This window comes from Andrographis paniculata, unplaced genomic scaffold (assembly GCF_009805555.1).
Source record: "Andrographis paniculata isolate CXL003 unplaced genomic scaffold, ASM980555v1 Contig71END, whole genome shotgun sequence".
Classification (NCBI taxonomy): Eukaryota; Viridiplantae; Streptophyta; class Magnoliopsida; order Lamiales; family Acanthaceae; genus Andrographis; species Andrographis paniculata.
Genome location: NW_026137608.1, coordinates 5,663,390 through 5,679,258, shown reverse-complemented (window position 1 = coordinate 5,679,258; position 15,869 = coordinate 5,663,390). Strand labels below are relative to the sequence as shown.

At 35.4% G+C, this 15,869-nt stretch overlaps 2 protein-coding genes across 7 annotated transcripts; both read left to right on the top strand.

Moving 5' to 3' along the window:
• Positions 1-51: 51 nt before the first annotated feature.
• On the top strand, positions 52-5,401 carry LOC127264667 (uncharacterized). 2 transcript variants are annotated; one of them, XM_051294161.1, is made up of 13 exons: positions 52-418; positions 554-616; positions 1,547-1,978; positions 2,262-2,333; positions 2,510-2,635; positions 2,746-2,958; positions 3,066-3,113; positions 3,878-4,039; positions 4,142-4,303; positions 4,398-4,491; positions 4,619-4,737; positions 4,817-4,861; positions 4,955-5,401. In XM_051294161.1, exons 1-13 carry the CDS (start codon positions 74-76, stop codon positions 5,189-5,191), a joined length of 2,118 nt encoding a protein of 705 aa, XP_051150118.1. In that variant the 5' UTR covers positions 52-73; the 3' UTR covers positions 5,192-5,401. The 2 variants fall into 2 exon arrangements, with proteins under 2 accessions (XP_051150118.1, XP_051150117.1); XM_051294160.1 differs by having other exon boundaries at positions 1,544-1,978.
• Positions 5,402-7,626: 2,225 nt separating this feature from the next.
• LOC127265083 (QWRF motif-containing protein 4-like) lies at positions 7,627-15,780 on the top strand. Of its 5 annotated transcripts, none has more exons than XR_007841880.1 (7): positions 7,628-11,573; positions 11,864-11,983; positions 12,686-12,802; positions 12,876-12,965; positions 13,494-13,601; positions 13,737-13,921; positions 15,531-15,780. XR_007841880.1 is itself a non-coding variant. In XM_051294764.1 (7 exons), exons 2-7 carry the CDS (start codon positions 9,483-9,485, stop codon positions 13,791-13,793), a joined length of 2,583 nt encoding a protein of 860 aa, XP_051150721.1. In that variant the 5' UTR covers positions 7,628-7,861; positions 9,332-9,482; the 3' UTR covers positions 13,794-14,169. The 5 variants fall into 5 exon arrangements, 4 of the variants coding, with proteins under 4 accessions (XP_051150724.1, XP_051150721.1, XP_051150722.1 ...); XM_051294764.1 differs by lacking the exon at positions 15,531-15,780 and having other exon boundaries at positions 7,628-7,861; positions 9,332-11,573; positions 13,737-14,169; XM_051294765.1 differs by lacking the exon at positions 15,531-15,780 and having other exon boundaries at positions 7,628-9,038; positions 9,332-11,573; positions 13,737-14,169.
• The last annotated feature ends 89 nt before the right edge of the window (positions 15,781-15,869 follow it).

Here is a 15,869-nt window from a genome sequence, read left to right as displayed (position 1 = left end):
CCTTTTTATTCGATAAACCCCCGTGTAAAACCTCATTTCCTAAACCTTATCAACGTTCTCTTCAGTCCCGAGGATGCTCATCTCCTCCCACAATCTTGCTTCTGCAGCCAACAATTTTCCCTTCTCAGATCCTAATTTCAGATTCCAGTTTCCCATTTCCAAGCAATTACCCACTTTCTCTCGATCTTTCCGTATAGTATGTGCGAAGAAGGGCAAGAGAACCGGCAAGCTGAGGTACCCATCGGAGAAGAAGAAATTGAGGCCACAACAGCAGGATTCAGTGGATGCGGAAAGAAAATTGCAAGGCGTATGGAGGATTTCGGGGCTCGGTGTTTCTGTACAGGATGACCCTGGGAAAGATTTCTGGGGAGTGTCGGGGGCATTGCTTCAAGAGATTGCTAAGATTCTCGAATTCCCGGTGAAAATTATTTGAATTATATGGAAATTCATTTTCTAAGAAATTGGTTTCGATGAACATTTATTTATTGCTAGAAAGAATTTAACTATGTTAATGGCGTTTCTGGAAACTGACTCTGTCCATTGCATCTTGCAGGTTGCTTCAATGTTGCCGGCAGAGGCGTTCACTGTGGTTAGGAAATCATTTGATGCGAGGAAGGTATGTTAAAATTCATGAGCAGAGGGATTTTATATATATATATAGTATGTCTATGTCTATGTTTTAATTGTGCATCTATTAATACCTTACTAGTGATGTAAATTGTTGTTATGAATTGCTATAATTTGACGATTGTATTAATCGAAGATTCTGTGAGCTTCCCTGGTCATTTTATTTGTTATAATGAGTGAAATATTGATATTATTCGGTCACCTATTGTGAATTCAAGTTGTTTTGAAGGTTTATGATATATTGTTAAATGGAAGCATAAGCTTGTGCAAAAATCGGAATTGTATTACAATCAAGAGCTAGAATGCTGTGTCTTGGGTAGGTGTGTATGGTGTAATCTAAAAGTTGTAGAGGAGTGGTCTGTAATCACGCCAATTAGCCCTAATCAGCATTGAAATCTAGTTCAATGGATCTATACAGCACACTGCCTGTTTTATTTAATGTGTGTGTTGTATTAACATATCTTGTGTGCTAAAATCAATCGTAGTACGTAGATTACTATTATGTGTTGTCATTTTATGCTCTATTTGTATAATATTAACATGTATCTTGTGTTGCCAGTTTATACCTCGGGTGCTACTTGTATATATTTACTGACTAATTATAGTCGGCATAGTAATAGCTGCCGAGTTGTAGACTAGAAACATATCTGATGGCTTAGATTTGATTGTGGTGTACGGATATATTATATGCACAAGGTACCGTATTTCACCCTGTATATATTAACTTCATCCGATTGCTTGCATATTAATGTGGTTTACAAACTTTGTGGACATGATTAGGTAATTTATGCATTTAGAACCATAGTTAAACTACATTTTCGCTTAATTTCTTTTATGATTGTTATGAATAATATATATTTTACCTAAAAGAATTAATTGATGATCTTGAGAAAGCTTACTGATCTACATAACACAGCAGCAGCGGGAGTTAAAGTTTGTATATACTGTGGATATGGATGTTCACACACTCCTGAGCCTCGAGCCTCGTACGTGGGAGTTTGTTTCAGGATTGGAACCGAAAACGGGATGCCTAGAATTGTTGCATCACAACAGAGTTTCGGGTGATGTGATGAGTGTGATATGTGATCACCAGAAACTAAACGCAACTGCATCTTCTAGAAAAGATGTCCGCAGAAATCAAGGTGTGGGAGCCTCTGCTGCAAGAAAACCCAAAGTTGTAGTTGTTGGCAGTGGCCCCTCGGGTTTGTTTGCTTCTCTTGTGCTTGCTGAAGTTGGTGCCGATGTAACACTGCTGGAAAGAGGGCAGCCGGTTGAAAAACGAGGCCGTGATATTGGCGCTTTGGTGGTCCGTCGGATTCTACAATTAGAAAGCAATTTTTGCTTTGGCGAGGTCATATTTCTATCCCATTTTTTTTCCAAATTTTAAGCAGTGCAAGTTTGGTTGATTGATCAAGTGCATAGCCTTCTATTTTTAATTAAAAGTTGAGTTTTATTTGCTTTTAATAGTGAATGCAGAAGGATAATTTAACTTCAATCAATTTTAAGTCACTTTACAATAGGCCATTTGCAAAGTAGGTCCATCGCAATAAGAGAATCCTAATTTCCTGTTCTTATGTCACTGTATTCGTCGCTCTTGTTTAGGCTGTTCAATTATTAAGACTTATATATAACAGGGTGGTGCAGGTACTTGGAGCGATGGGAAACTTGTGACAAGAATTGGAAGAAACAACAGCAGTGTTTTGACAGTGAGTCCGAGGATGACTGTTACTGCCGATTGTACATTCATTTGATTCTTTCTACTTACAGTTAGGAGCCATTTTTGTCAATTTTATTTTCCCCTTCTTTAGGCTACAAAGACACTACTCTTGCCTGGATTATGCATGTTGCAACGACACTTTGAAATTTCCTTCCGTCTCTGTAGGTTCTAAAGACATTGGTCCGCTTTGGAGCTCCGAGCAGCATATTGGTTGATGGGAAACCTCATTTGGGAACTGATAGATTAATTCCGTTACTCCGGAACTTCCGTCAGCACTTGCTAGAGATGGGTGTGAGTCTGATTATGGATCCTTTCGTATTGTAAAATGATCCTTTTGTTGTTAATATCGTTGTTTCTATTACGACCCTTCTTACTTATGGTTCTTTTATTGTTGCTGTTAGGTTACTATCAAATTTGGGACTCGGGTAGATGATCTGCTGGTGAAGGATGACCGAGTCGTTGGTGTTAAAATATCTGATTCAAGTGACGGTTTTGAGCATAGTTTCCAGATGCTCGGGTACGACGCCATAGTTCTTGCTGTAGGGCACTCTGCACGGGACACTTACCAAATGCTTCTTTCACACAATGTGGATTTGGTTCAGAAAGACTTTGCTGTGAGTTACTTTAACCGATCCTTGTTACCACTTTTTGATGCTCAATAGTATGGCTCTTTTTGTTTTATTAATATATAATATCGATGCATTGCTTTTACATTCCACAGGTTGGGTTGCGGATAGAACACCCCCAAGAATTGATAAACAATATTCAGGTTAGTCGACACATTTTGTACGATTATTTTGTGAATTTTATTCATCTTCCAATTTGAAACCTCCTCGGGACATCTTTGAACTGTTTTGTTTACTTTGAACAACGAAAGCTTGTGCTATGGTCTTCTGGGGCTCTTACCATTATTTTAAGATTCAAAATGCAATGAAATTGCTATATGTTAGATATTAAGTAGAAATATTTATCGATGTTAGGCTTGTGTTTTACAAGAAGTGTTAAATGTTTGTTTGTTTCAACTTCTTTGTCCCTTCGATTTCTCCTTGCACTTTCACCTCTACATAGTGTCTATAAATACCGTTATATAATGTATTGTACATCATTCAAGTATAGTCATAACACCTCTCGTCTACATTCCTTTTTCCTTTTCGCAATGTAACATAAAAATAAGTCAAAATCTTATAACGGTAATTTACACTGTAGGCTAAAATTGCAGCCAATATACCATAGTTTCAAACGATGCTAGCTTGATAGACTAAAGATGTTCATGTTGAAAGTTTTCAAGTTCTACAATCCTTCTTGCTGATCCAAAATGGCTATTTATTCGACTAAAGAGTGTTTTATCTAGTAACTAATAATCCGTTAAATCGTTAATGTGATTTTTTGAGTTCAACTTGGTTTCGATTTGTTTGTGCCGCATTCAGCTTCTGGTAAGAAGTTCTGCTGGAAATGTATCGTCAATTTTGTTTTGCTTCCATATGTTTTTTTGACATTTTAGCTAAGCTGCCATTGTGTGTAATTATTTCACAGTATTCTGAATTAGCCAACGAGGTTAACGCCGGGCGGGGTAAAGTACCTGTGGCAGATTACCGAATTGCCGAGTACATCAATCAACAAGAAATGGGCGCGCCTTCTAATTCGGAGCCAATTAACCGTAGTTGTTACTCCTTTTGCATGTGCCCGGGAGGTCAGGTAATAGCAATTCAGTGATCGATCTTTCAATGACGACGTTTTATAATTCCATTGTGTTCGATAACCACGTTGAATGATGTTGAGGGTTCGATTTGTATGCAGGTCGTTCTCACCAGCACAGACCCGTCCGAGCTCTGCATTAACGGCATGTCGTTCTCGCGACGCTCGTCTAGATGGGCGAATGCTGCGCTTGTAGTGACCGTCACGTCCCCTGATTTCAACTCGCTAAATTTCCACGGACCTCTTGCCGGAGTACAATTTCAGGTCCCTTTAATGCGCTTATATCAAACGTAAATTTGTGTCGTTCCATGATCAGGTCGAATTCATTTCTTTTAACATTCTTCTCTTGATTCCTCAGAAAACATTCGAGCAAAAAGCAGCTGCGATGGGCGGAGGCAACTTCGTCGTTCCTGTACAAACCATTACAGACTTTTTGGACAACAAATTGTCTGGTACGTTGCTTTTTCTTTGTTACGTCGATAATTTTCTTTCCTGAAAGGGCGAGTCGAAATTATATAGAATTAAACGACGAATGAGCTTCATTACATAGAATTATCAAATCTGTTCTTCGTTCTGCAGCAACGTCAGTACCACCGTCAAGCTATCGATTAGGCGTAAAGGCTGCGAATCTTCGCCATCTATTTCCACCTCACATCACCGAAGCTTTGCAGCGTGCGATTTCTACGTTCGACCGAGAGGTTTTGCATCGTTTCCTTTTTGTCGATTCTTATACTTCGACATGAAAACCATTCTCTAAAATGTGATTTCGCATTTCAGTTGCCGGGATTCATCTCCGACAGCGCCCTTCTTCACGGAGTCGAGGTACATTAGCTTCTCTATCTCATGATTCACATCAAAATTATGCTTAAAGTGAAGTTATCGTAAAAAGTTAATTTTTTGCGATCTTTATCGTAGACGAGGACAAGTTCGCCCGTTCAAATCTCGCGAAGAAGTGACACTTGGGAGAGTACCTCCCTCAAAGGGCTCTACCCCGTCGGAGAAGGTGCCGGATATGCCGGTGGAATAGTGAGCGCCGCCGTGGATGGAATGCATGCCGGATTTGCTATAGCACAGAATCTCGGCCTCTGCGACGCGGGCGTCGTGGAGTCGATGTTTGGAAAGGCTCAAACCGTTGGAGTCGTAAAGTATTGACATCGATCTTGTTTTCGAGATAAATTAGTTGCTTGATGTGATATTTTTAATTGAAAATTAATATATTTGGAGAAAATAATGTAAAAAATTTTGAGGTAAAATAGTAATTGAATGTTAGTTATTAAAATAGTAAAAATATTATTAAAAACTTTGTTTTATTATTTTTAAAGTATTATTGGAAAGAATAATATATTTTTATTATGAATACTATATTTGAAATAGTAAAAATTGGTATGGGTGGCAATTCCGGCCGGTTCGGTTTTTCTTTGCCCGGCCGGTCCGACTCAATTCTAAACTGTGTTGGGCCACATGCCCCGGTTGCAAATCGGGCCTGGAAGATCTAACTCGTATTTTAATTTGTCTTTATTTTTAAAATTAATATATATATATATAAATTTATTAAATTTAAATATTAATTTTAAAAAACGGACTGTTCCATGCCCGGTTTGGGCTGGTCTGACCTTTATGAGTCCAAACACGGCCCGATTCATTAGCGTCCTGGTTCAGGCATGACCCGAAAATCTTCGGACCTATTTTTAGAGGCCGAAACATGGTTTTTTTTTATGTCGTGTTCGATCATATTTATTTTTGTCACTTCTAATAATTGAAAATGAATAAGTGCATGTGATTTTTTGAGTTATTATTGTTATTAATTTGGATACTTGAAAGTAAATTTATTTTTTATCCAAAAACAATATGATATTGAATGTGTTGGTATAAATTACATCAATGATGTGTATTTTAAATTATTTGTATTTTAAATTATTTCATAAATATTGTAAGGGTGGACAATATGTTAATTTATATAATTGAAAATGCTATGTATGAGTGGTCCTTTTATTTTCTTGGCTTGGAATAGAGCAATAATACTATATAATATAATATCTATTTTGATTTTTGCAATGTATTTTTGGATGTGGCTTTTAGGACTAATCATTTTCATCGATCAATACAAATTTTATTATCATTTTTAGTACAATAAGAATTCTCCAAAAATATAGGTTCTTTTTATGATATCTTTTTTCAAAATTCTAAATTTTTAAAATTTATGAATTTCTATATATATATATATAATAGTAGTAATTCACACCGTGATGTCATGGATTCAAACATTCGACACCTCAAGTCACTTACCATGCATGGTTCGCCTAGTGTGACTTTTCCATCGGTCCGGGTTTGCAAGGTATTAGATTCAACAGGTGGTTTACCCAGTGCGCACTTTCGGATAGCAGTCGCGGGTTCCCACGTCATAAAAATAAAAAATAAAAATAGTAGTAATTCACGATATATATATATACACACACGTGATATTCGAATTGGTGTTGATCATTATTTTATGTAAATATTTAATTATGTAGTTATATATTACCATTGAAATTTTAAAAAATAATCATTAATCATTAATTTATAATTTATATTATTTTTGTTGAACTGCATTTTATCTTTCAACAAGTTAAATAGTAATTTTATTTTAATAGTTTTAGTTTTTTCATTATTAGATCAATTTTTGTAATTTCTATAAAATTATATTATTTTTTCCTATAAAATATTTGTATGCTTAATTTTATTATTCAATATATAAGCATTAACATAAATTTGCAATACCATTCAACAAATTTATGTCATAGTTCAACAATTTAACCCTCTAATAATATTAACACGTGTCCATATAATTTGATGTAATTATAGATTAAATTGTAATTTCTATATCCTGATGGTGAGGATATTTATATAAATCACTTTCCATAAATTAAATACCTTTAAAATTAATTAATTAATTAATATATGATTGTGTTATGTACAGTTGTATATCACTATCTAAATATGAAAAAAAAAAAAAAAAAGAATTAATACTATCGAAATTAATTTAAAAAGATTTTTATTGGTTTGTTTTTTCAATGATTGATAATAAAATTTAATACTATTTTAGACTATTAAATCAATTTTACCCAATATTTAAACTTTATATATATATATTTATATAATTAATTAAATAATAAATACGTTTATAAAAGCGACTCTCTATACGTAAGAGTTAACAATAAGTTCTAAATAATTATAAATCAATTTTTAATATACTTGGATTAAAAAAATCATAGAGTTCATATTAAATGGCATAATAAGTTGTTAAAATAAAATATATTAAATTTTATTATCAATATTTACAATGTGATTTAAAATATTGTATAATTATTTATTTATTTTACAATTTTTGGTCTATACTATGACGTATAATTATAAAAGAGTTACATACCTACTCCTAGAAAACTACAATTTATTTTACCAATATTGCCCTTGCTATTTGACCTACTTTGGGATCAAAGAGAAATCGAGACTAGAAGGGTATTTTCGTCCATACATTGCGTGGAAAATAAATCAAAATAATGACAGACCGAAATTGAAATATATAAAAAGAAATAGAGAATTAGGTGGCGCGAAAACAACCGCCGTTTCCTCCGCTGTAACGGAGACTTCATCTTTCCTCCGATTTAATGTATTTATACGTCAGTTTTTGTAATTAAAATCCCTAATTTACTCGTTGATTGATTCCTTGACTGGGAGAATTTTGACGTTTCTGTGTGTATATATATATGTAATTTAGGGTATCGAATTCGGGTTTTTTTTTTTTATTCAGGAAAAATATGTTTTTTGTAGCGGGGAGATGTACAGGTATGTTGCTCATGATCTTTGTGATAAATTAATGTTATTTCCATTTCTGAGGAGAATAAATGGATTGCAGTGTGTTAATTTGGGCGATCGATTTTTAGTTTGGTGGTTTTTGATTGAGATTGGATGGGTTTTATGTGAGATTTCGTCGAAGATTTAATTTAATTTGTTGATTCAGTTATTAAACTTAGGAGATGTGCTTGTCAATTTCGGAACAAATCCTGACAGAGCTCAGAACAGTTCTATTGTTACGTAATTATGGATTTAAACTCCCGACGATTTTGATTTTTCTGTGTTCTAGAAAACTAATATTTGTTGAGCAATAAAAAAATGTTGGAATCGATAGTGTAATATTTGATATTTGCAGAAATCAATGGCTGAGTAATGATTAATTAACTATTTAAATTTTGTTTGCTGTCTGGGCTTTTTGTCCTCTGAATTCGTCTAACTGCGCAATGATCTCTGCTGCACGTGGTCTCCATTTCTGTGTTCTGTCAATACTTCCATTTTTAATTTGCATATCATGTGGAGGGAAATCTTGGTTATTGTTTGGGAATTCGTTTTACAGCAAAACAAATTAACCCTTAGAAAACAACCGTATCTTGTTTGTTACTAGAGAGTTTGATTATCAGATTGATCCCAATACAAGTCTGTAATTTTTACCTCACTTTGATATTATATCAAGCTTTTACTCCTCACTTCATTCAATTGTATGGTAGAAATTAAAGAGGTTCATTTTGTGTGACAGCATTTAATCTGAAATTAATATTCTGTGCATGTTTGTGCGTGAGAGAGAGTGTGTGTGTGGTGGGCGAGGGTTAGGTGGCTGGTGCTGGTGCTGGTATCATTTTCAGTGAATTCCCTTTCATGAAAAGGAGGTGAGTGGGGAAAGAAGGAAGACAGGCCAGAAGGGCTAATGTGATTCTACTGGGTATGTATATATATGAATTGCAAGCTTACGCCAGTCCAACCATGGCATTCTCGTGAGAAGGACAAAAGATTTGGGACCGTGGACACAAGGGGAATCAAGAAAATGAAAAGAAAAAGATATCATTGAGAAAGCAGAGTGCATTCTCATCATAACCTTTAGTTCTTCAATTTCCTTCCTCTTTATAGTAGGAATTGACTATGTGAGATTATATCAATATCATCTGCTTTCTTCTGCTTGTTATATTGACTGGTAATTTTTATTTACTCTCTGTACTTTTGTTATTCTGCCTTTTCTGTTCATTCCTTGATAATATCATTAAGTTCTGGAGCTTGTGATCTGAGAATTTGACTCAGTCTGATGATTATGCGGAAGGCTTATTGTAACTGTTGGATGGATATCAAGTTTAATCTGATTAAGATCTAGGTGTCTGTAGAGATGTATAACTTCAAGATCCTTATATTTTTGTTTAATCTGTTATTCTTCTTCCTTCGTCTCTGGTTTCCCATCTGTGTTATCTGACTTCTGGTTGCACATTTGTCCAGGTTTAGAACTGAAATGATTGTGTTTGGAGACGTTGCTTGGTGTTGATGAATCGATTGGTTTAGAGATCATTGCCTGTCAAAAAGTATGTTCATACTTTTTGTTAGTGTATATGAAAGAGGATATGAATGAGGTCTAATCTGCACAGTTTGAATGGATGCATGTGAATTAGAGAAATCGTCAGAAAAGCAATATACAGAAGACACTACCAGACAGCCACTTGTTGCAGCTGAAAACAAGAATGGAACCCCCCGCAGGTCCCGAACCAGAGAAGTTACTTCTAGATATAGCTCACCTCCGCCATCTACAGCCGCCGGTCCAAAGCGCTGCCCTTCACCCATTGTCACCAGGAAATCAACAGCTTCAAATGTATCGGTGTCTCCCCGAGCTATATCAGCTGAAAGAAAGCGCCCATCCACTCCATCCTCTCCACGAAGTCGATATCCATCAACACCAGTCCGTGATACAGCAGCAGATAAGCTGTTGGCATCAAGAAAGATGGTAACCAGTAAGATGCCAGAATCTTTATGGCCGTCAACAATGCGAAGTCTAGCTAGTTCTTTTCAGTCTGATTCGGGTTCTCTTTCAATATCTAAAAGAGAAAAGGCACTTTTGCATACACCATCTGATCGCACTCTAAGGCCAACATCATCCAATGCAGCTTCTCAGGGTGAATCAACTCAATCACACAAGCCTACAACACCAAGAAAGACGAGCTCACAAAAAGGAAAAAGTTCTGCTGATCAGTTAGAGAATTCAAAACCTACTGATAGTTTAAATGCTCATCTACTTGATCAACATCGATGGCCAAGCAGAACAAATGGGAAGACTTTCACTGGCCTGAGCAGAAGTGATGTTGTCGATAAGTTGGAGAAAAGTTCTGTTTTTAGTACCAATTCGGAAATGATTAAACCTTCTCTGAGGAGATTATCCTTGGACGGGGCAATCAAAGGTGACGTAGCTGATAAGTTGGACAAAGCTTCAGTTTTATCCCATTATGGAACGGTTAAACCTTCGTCAAGGAGATTATCTCTTGATGGGACTATCAAAAGTGATGTTACTGATAAGTTGGACAGAGTTTCAGTTTTATCCCAATCTGGAGTGGTTAAACCTCCCCCAAGGAGATTGTCTCTGGATGGAACAAGCAAAAGTGATGCTACTAATCAAATCGAGAAAGCAACATCTCTATCCCATTCTGGAATGGTTAAATCATCACAAAGGAGATTATCTCTTGATGGAAGAATCAAAACCGATGCTACTGATCAAATGGACAAAGTGTCATCTTTATCCCATGCCGGGATGGCTAAACCTAGCTCAAGGAGATTATCACCGGATGTGCCAAGCAAAGGTGATTCTAGTAATCAGATGGGCAAATTGTCAAGGAGATTATCGTTGGATGTGCAAAGCAGAGGTGATTCTAGTGATCAGATGGACAAATTGTCGAGGAGATTATCACTGGACGTGCCAAGCAGAGGTGATTATAGTGATCAGATGGGCAAAATGTCATCTTTATCCCATCCTGAATCGCCTAAACCTTCCCAAAGGAGACTATCGTTAGATGTAGCAGTCAAAAGTGATGGTACAGGTCAGATGAATAAAGTATCCCATTCAGGAACAGTGAAACCTTCTCCACGGAGGTTATCGCTAGATCCGACAATCATCAGTGATGCCACTGATAGGTTGAATAAAGCTTCAGTTTCGTCAAATTCTGGATCCAGTAAATCACCTCCAAGAAGGTTATCACTGGATGGAACAAGCAAACCTTTAAAGAAAGCTGCTACTGATATTTTATTGCAAATATCACGTGATGACAATGTAAAAGAGATGCTATATGGACGCTCAATTGATGCAAATTTACCTAAACTGCAGAGGCCGAGCTCTTCAAGTTCATCTGAAAGGACCCCATCAATCAATGCTGCAGGCAGGACTCAGTCTTTGCCAATAACAGCACCTCATCTTCCATTGATTTCAGTGTCTAGGGGGGTGAGTCCATCTCGAGCCAAGGCTACTATCCCTTCGTCTAGAGGAACTAGTCCAGCCAGGCTAAGGCCATCCAGCCCTTCCAGACACCCTCAGAATTCAAGTTCTGTTCTTAGTTACATTGCCGACGCTCAGAAGGCAAACACAGCTGAGAATGTTGAAGATGTTCATCAATTGAGGCTGTTATATAACAGATATTTGCAATGGAGATTTGCAAATGCACGAGCTGCCGCAGCATTGCATTCTCAAAGTGTAAAATCCGAGGTTGGGTCGTCTCTTAAAACCTAAATATTTATATTCCTCTAGTATCTTTAAAGTTCTAAGCTCTCAAAATGCACCTGTTTGGTTCTCTATTGGTTCTGTTCTGTTGCTCTAGGTAATTTCTTGTTTTCAAATCGATATAGGTTTTCTTATAGCTAGTTGTCAACCAGAGTGAATTAGGGTTCTTCCAGTCTTAAATTTAGGAATTAAGTTTAGCCACTAACTATTATATGCTGATAGTTTAAATCATATAATAAACTTATAGTTGCCCTGAGTCGATTTTGATTGTGCAGAGAAAGTTGTACAGCATGGGGAGGATAATAGCAGATATATGGGTTTTGATGAGGCAAAAGAGATCTAAGTTCCAGCAGCTGGGGCTTAAGTTGAAGCTTTTCTCAATTTTGCACAACCAGGTAATTCCTACATTATCCTTGCTGTAAATGCATTGATCGTGATAGTTTCACCTTTTAGTTTTTATCTTTCCCTTCATATTCTCTGGTATGTTTTCTGTAAACTCCCCTGATATTATAGGTTGGAACATGTCTTCTCCAAATATGGTTCCTGCTTTCTTACAGCACGAGAAAGAAAGCATGAAAAGTCTAGAATGCTGTTTTCTTTGAATTTTTTTTTTTCAGTTTCTTTACCATACAATCTTAATAATTCTCAATAAAAGTATACTATCACATCCCACCAATATTTAAACAAAAAAAAAAAAAAAAAAACACAAATACAAACCAAACAGTTAGGTGAAGGCTTCATGATGCAGCTGACTATGATGATGATTTTGTGTCCGGAGGAAGGAATTAGAATGTGAAAATTGTTTGAAATATTAAGATTATTTTTGTTTTGTATATGAAATACAATTTGGGTATTCCATTGAAAGATGTTGTAAACATGTCGTGATTTGTATTATTTTGGTCAACCTACCTTGCTTTTCTGGATTTACGGTCTTCTAATTTTTGTAGTGTTATCTATATATGTATTAAATTCCTTATATCAGATACACTAGTCGTTAAATCAATTCAATAAGAATATGAACCTTCCATTGATTTGCTATCTTCAGCGTGAAATGTTAACAAACTAGCTACTGGTTTACTAAATTTCGATTTTCACAGGTGACCACCCTTGATGAATGGGCTTCTGTCGAGAGGGACCATACGAACACATTAACCCGGTTCACCCAAAATCTTCAGGCCAGCACTATCCTAATTCCTCTCACGAGAGGAGCCAGGGTATGGCGCCTAAATAACTCTACATGTCGAATATAACGAAAGTGCAGTTGCTTAAATCATTCTACATTGACAGGGAGATGTTAATTCAGTTAAGGCCGCTCTGTACTCGGCTTCTCATGTGATGCAGTCAGTGGAATCCTCATTAGGTTCCGTTCTTTCAAAGGTGAGAAGCTCTAAATTTATCTGTATTTACCTCATAGTCGACACTGGCAAATGATCTCAAGCGAACAAAATTTTTTTTTAGAGCATTCTAATGTTATGATCTTAATATCTTGCTCTTCTAGCTCATTGCTATTTTCATGTCATAGCATCACATTTAACGTATTATTTAACTCTCCCGTGGATAGTTAATTCGCTCGTATTTTCCTCCACAAAAAAGGCAAAATTTGTTATAAACTACCTAAGGTTTAGAAAGTTTACACCATTCTGGATTTAAAAACTGTATGAGGCTCTGGGCAATATTTTTGAAAACACGAAGCAGCCTCGTACAACTTTTAAGGGATTATGTATAATATTTTCTGAAAATACTAGAGAACCTCTAAATCTTAATATGGTGTAAACTTTTTGAAACACTGAGTTACAAATAATAATGGCTTCTTCCAACATTCTTGATCTTGACATTCTTACAATCTGTTTTGAGGATCAGTTGCCTTTATGAAGATCGGGAAATAAACTTGTCCTTGTGAAACAGGTGGAGGAGATGAATCATTTGATCGAAGAGGTTGCTGATGTGGCGGCGAACGAGAGAGCCAAGCTCAACAAATGCCAATCACTTTTGTGCTCTACAGATGCATATCAGGTTTCCCGGTTTCTCTCATACCACTCCTTTCAAGATTCGTTTTCAATTCATGACATAATAAATCTTCATTCGTAACTAGACGTGTTTAACTTTGTGGCGACGCATATTTCTAAATTGTAAGCGTCGGTTGAGCAGGTGGAAGAATGCTACCTCAGGACCCTTACATTGCAGATGAAACAAAGTGGTTCTTAGAGAAAAATGGCAAATGATCGATCTATGTACATTTGGTTAATTACTACGATGCAGATCCAGACACGACGACTATGCTGTAGGCCTCGCCTTCCCCGGATGACGACGACGCCTGAGAAACCGTTTTTAAGGTGAGTATATACATATATATATATATAGGCGATGATGTTTCGTTTGCACACTAAGTATTAGAAATAGTTAGGTAGTTTAGTTAGTTTAAGTTATATATATCCTTGTAGGTAGAGCTCTCCTATGTTGGTTTTCACTTGTATTTATTTTTGGAAATAATAAGCAAATTTGGGGGAGAGCTATTTTCAAGTTGATTACTATAACTTAGAAAATTTTATGTTGTTGTTGTATATTGATTTGTTATTTTATATGTACTGATTGAATAACTTCGCACATACTTAAATCAAAGCTTCTAACTCAAACTAAGTCAAGTTAAACTAAACGAATCCTTTATTTAATTTCTTACAAACTAATTCTTTTTTATTTGTCTGCAATATTTTTAATTTAAAAATAATTAATTATATGTACATATATAAATATTATCTCTGTTCACCTCTAAAGTTACTCTAACATTCAAAATACTTTTATACTTCTTCTGTTTAAAAAAAAATAATAGTATTTAATTGAAAGTGGGTATAAAGTATAATATAAATGACTAAAATGTCCATTGTTTTTTTTTAAGGATTATAAAGAGTATGTTAAAGTAATAATTAAGAATAGTTTGAAAAAGTATGAATAATTTTGTTATAAAGTGGGAACTACGATTACGAAACAAGACAATTGTTTTGGAACGGACGAAAATGAAAAAACAAGACAACTCTTTTGAGACGAAGGGAGTATAATTTTCTCATGCAAACGTTCTTTATATTAGTATTATAAGATATATATTTTGGCAAGAAGTAAATGAGACTGTTAAAGCGGATGGAAATTTTCCCTCGTCTCAAACACCCTACAACATTTTATTTTTTGTTTGTTTCAAACTCACTACAATAGTTCCAAATTAGAAGTAATTAATAATATTTATATATATGATTTAATATCCAAATTATCTCAAATTACTATACTTAATACTCATCACTTAAATTCTCGTGTCAAACACAAATGTTACACAATGTTTGGGACGGAGAGAGTAGTATATTTTTTTTTTTCATTGCATCACTATGTATTACTCTCTCCAATAATATTACCTGATCTCAAAATTATTATGTCAAATTATCTTACTTAATATTCTTCGGTTTGGAATGGAATAAGTAGGGATGTCAAATGGGGCGGGTTAGCCCCGGACCTGCCCCGGGCCCAGTCTTAATATGGCTGGTTCGGGTCTAAAAAATTTGGTTCGGGGCGGGTTGTGGATTTTGAGTTTTAGATCCCACCGGGTTCGGGGCGGGTTACGGGTTTCACTATAAATTCGCTCCATCCCGGACCCGAACCCGGATATTTTAATAATTAGGATAATTTATTTATATTTTTATACAATATAAATTACATTATTTATTTATTTAAAAATTTTAAATATAAAATAGAACTTTAATTCTAAATTTAATTTATATTCGCATTTGTTTCTTCTATAATTCTCTTTATAGTCGGGACTACTGCTGACCGTTATCACTACAAACTATCGTCAATATTTGATTATTCTTATTTTTAGAATTATAATTTTTTGGTACTTTGAACGCATATTTCTTTAGTATTAAATTATTTTTAATTTTTTTTTTTTTTAAAAAAAAACAGGTTTGTCGGGTTGACCCGGAGCCCGGGACGAGTCATAGGGCCGGATTGAAGCGGAACAGGGCAGGTCTTGAGTCCTAATATTTTCTAACGCGGCAGGTCCCGAAGCCTGCAAAACCCGTCCCGAACCCACAGCGTTGATATCCCTCGGAATAAGTACTACTCCCTCCGTCCCCAATCTATTTATCTATTTTGTTAATACACAGGATTTTAGGAATATTAGTATTTATTAAGATAAAGTATAAATAAAAGTAAAAAGACTAAATTAACCTTATTAGTATTGTATGATATGAAGGTAATCGCATTTGTGTAATATATTGTAAATTAGAAGGGTATTTGTAA

What these genes read in the sequence shown, in the direction of transcription:
- LOC127264667 (XM_051294160.1), top strand. Translation starts at nt 74, where the DNA reads ATGCTCATCTCCTCCCACAATCTTGCTTCTGCAGCCAACAATTTTCCC. An exon ending in CTAAGATTCTCGAATTCCCG is followed by an intron (nt 419 to 553) that starts GTGAAAATTATT and finishes TGCATCTTGCAG; the next exon opens with GTTGCTTCAATGTTGCCGGC. An exon ending in TTTCTACGTTCGACCGAGAG is followed by an intron (nt 4,738 to 4,816) that starts GTTTTGCATCGT and finishes TTCGCATTTCAG; the next exon opens with TTGCCGGGATTCATCTCCGA.
- LOC127265083 (XM_051294764.1), top strand. Translation starts at nt 9,483, where the DNA reads ATGGATGCATGTGAATTAGAGAAATCGTCAGAAAAGCAATATACAGAA. An exon ending in CTCAAAGTGTAAAATCCGAG is followed by an intron (nt 11,574 to 11,863) that starts GTTGGGTCGTCT and finishes TTGATTGTGCAG; the next exon opens with AGAAAGTTGTACAGCATGGG. An exon ending in TAGGTTCCGTTCTTTCAAAG is followed by an intron (nt 12,966 to 13,493) that starts GTGAGAAGCTCT and finishes CTTGTGAAACAG; the next exon opens with GTGGAGGAGATGAATCATTT.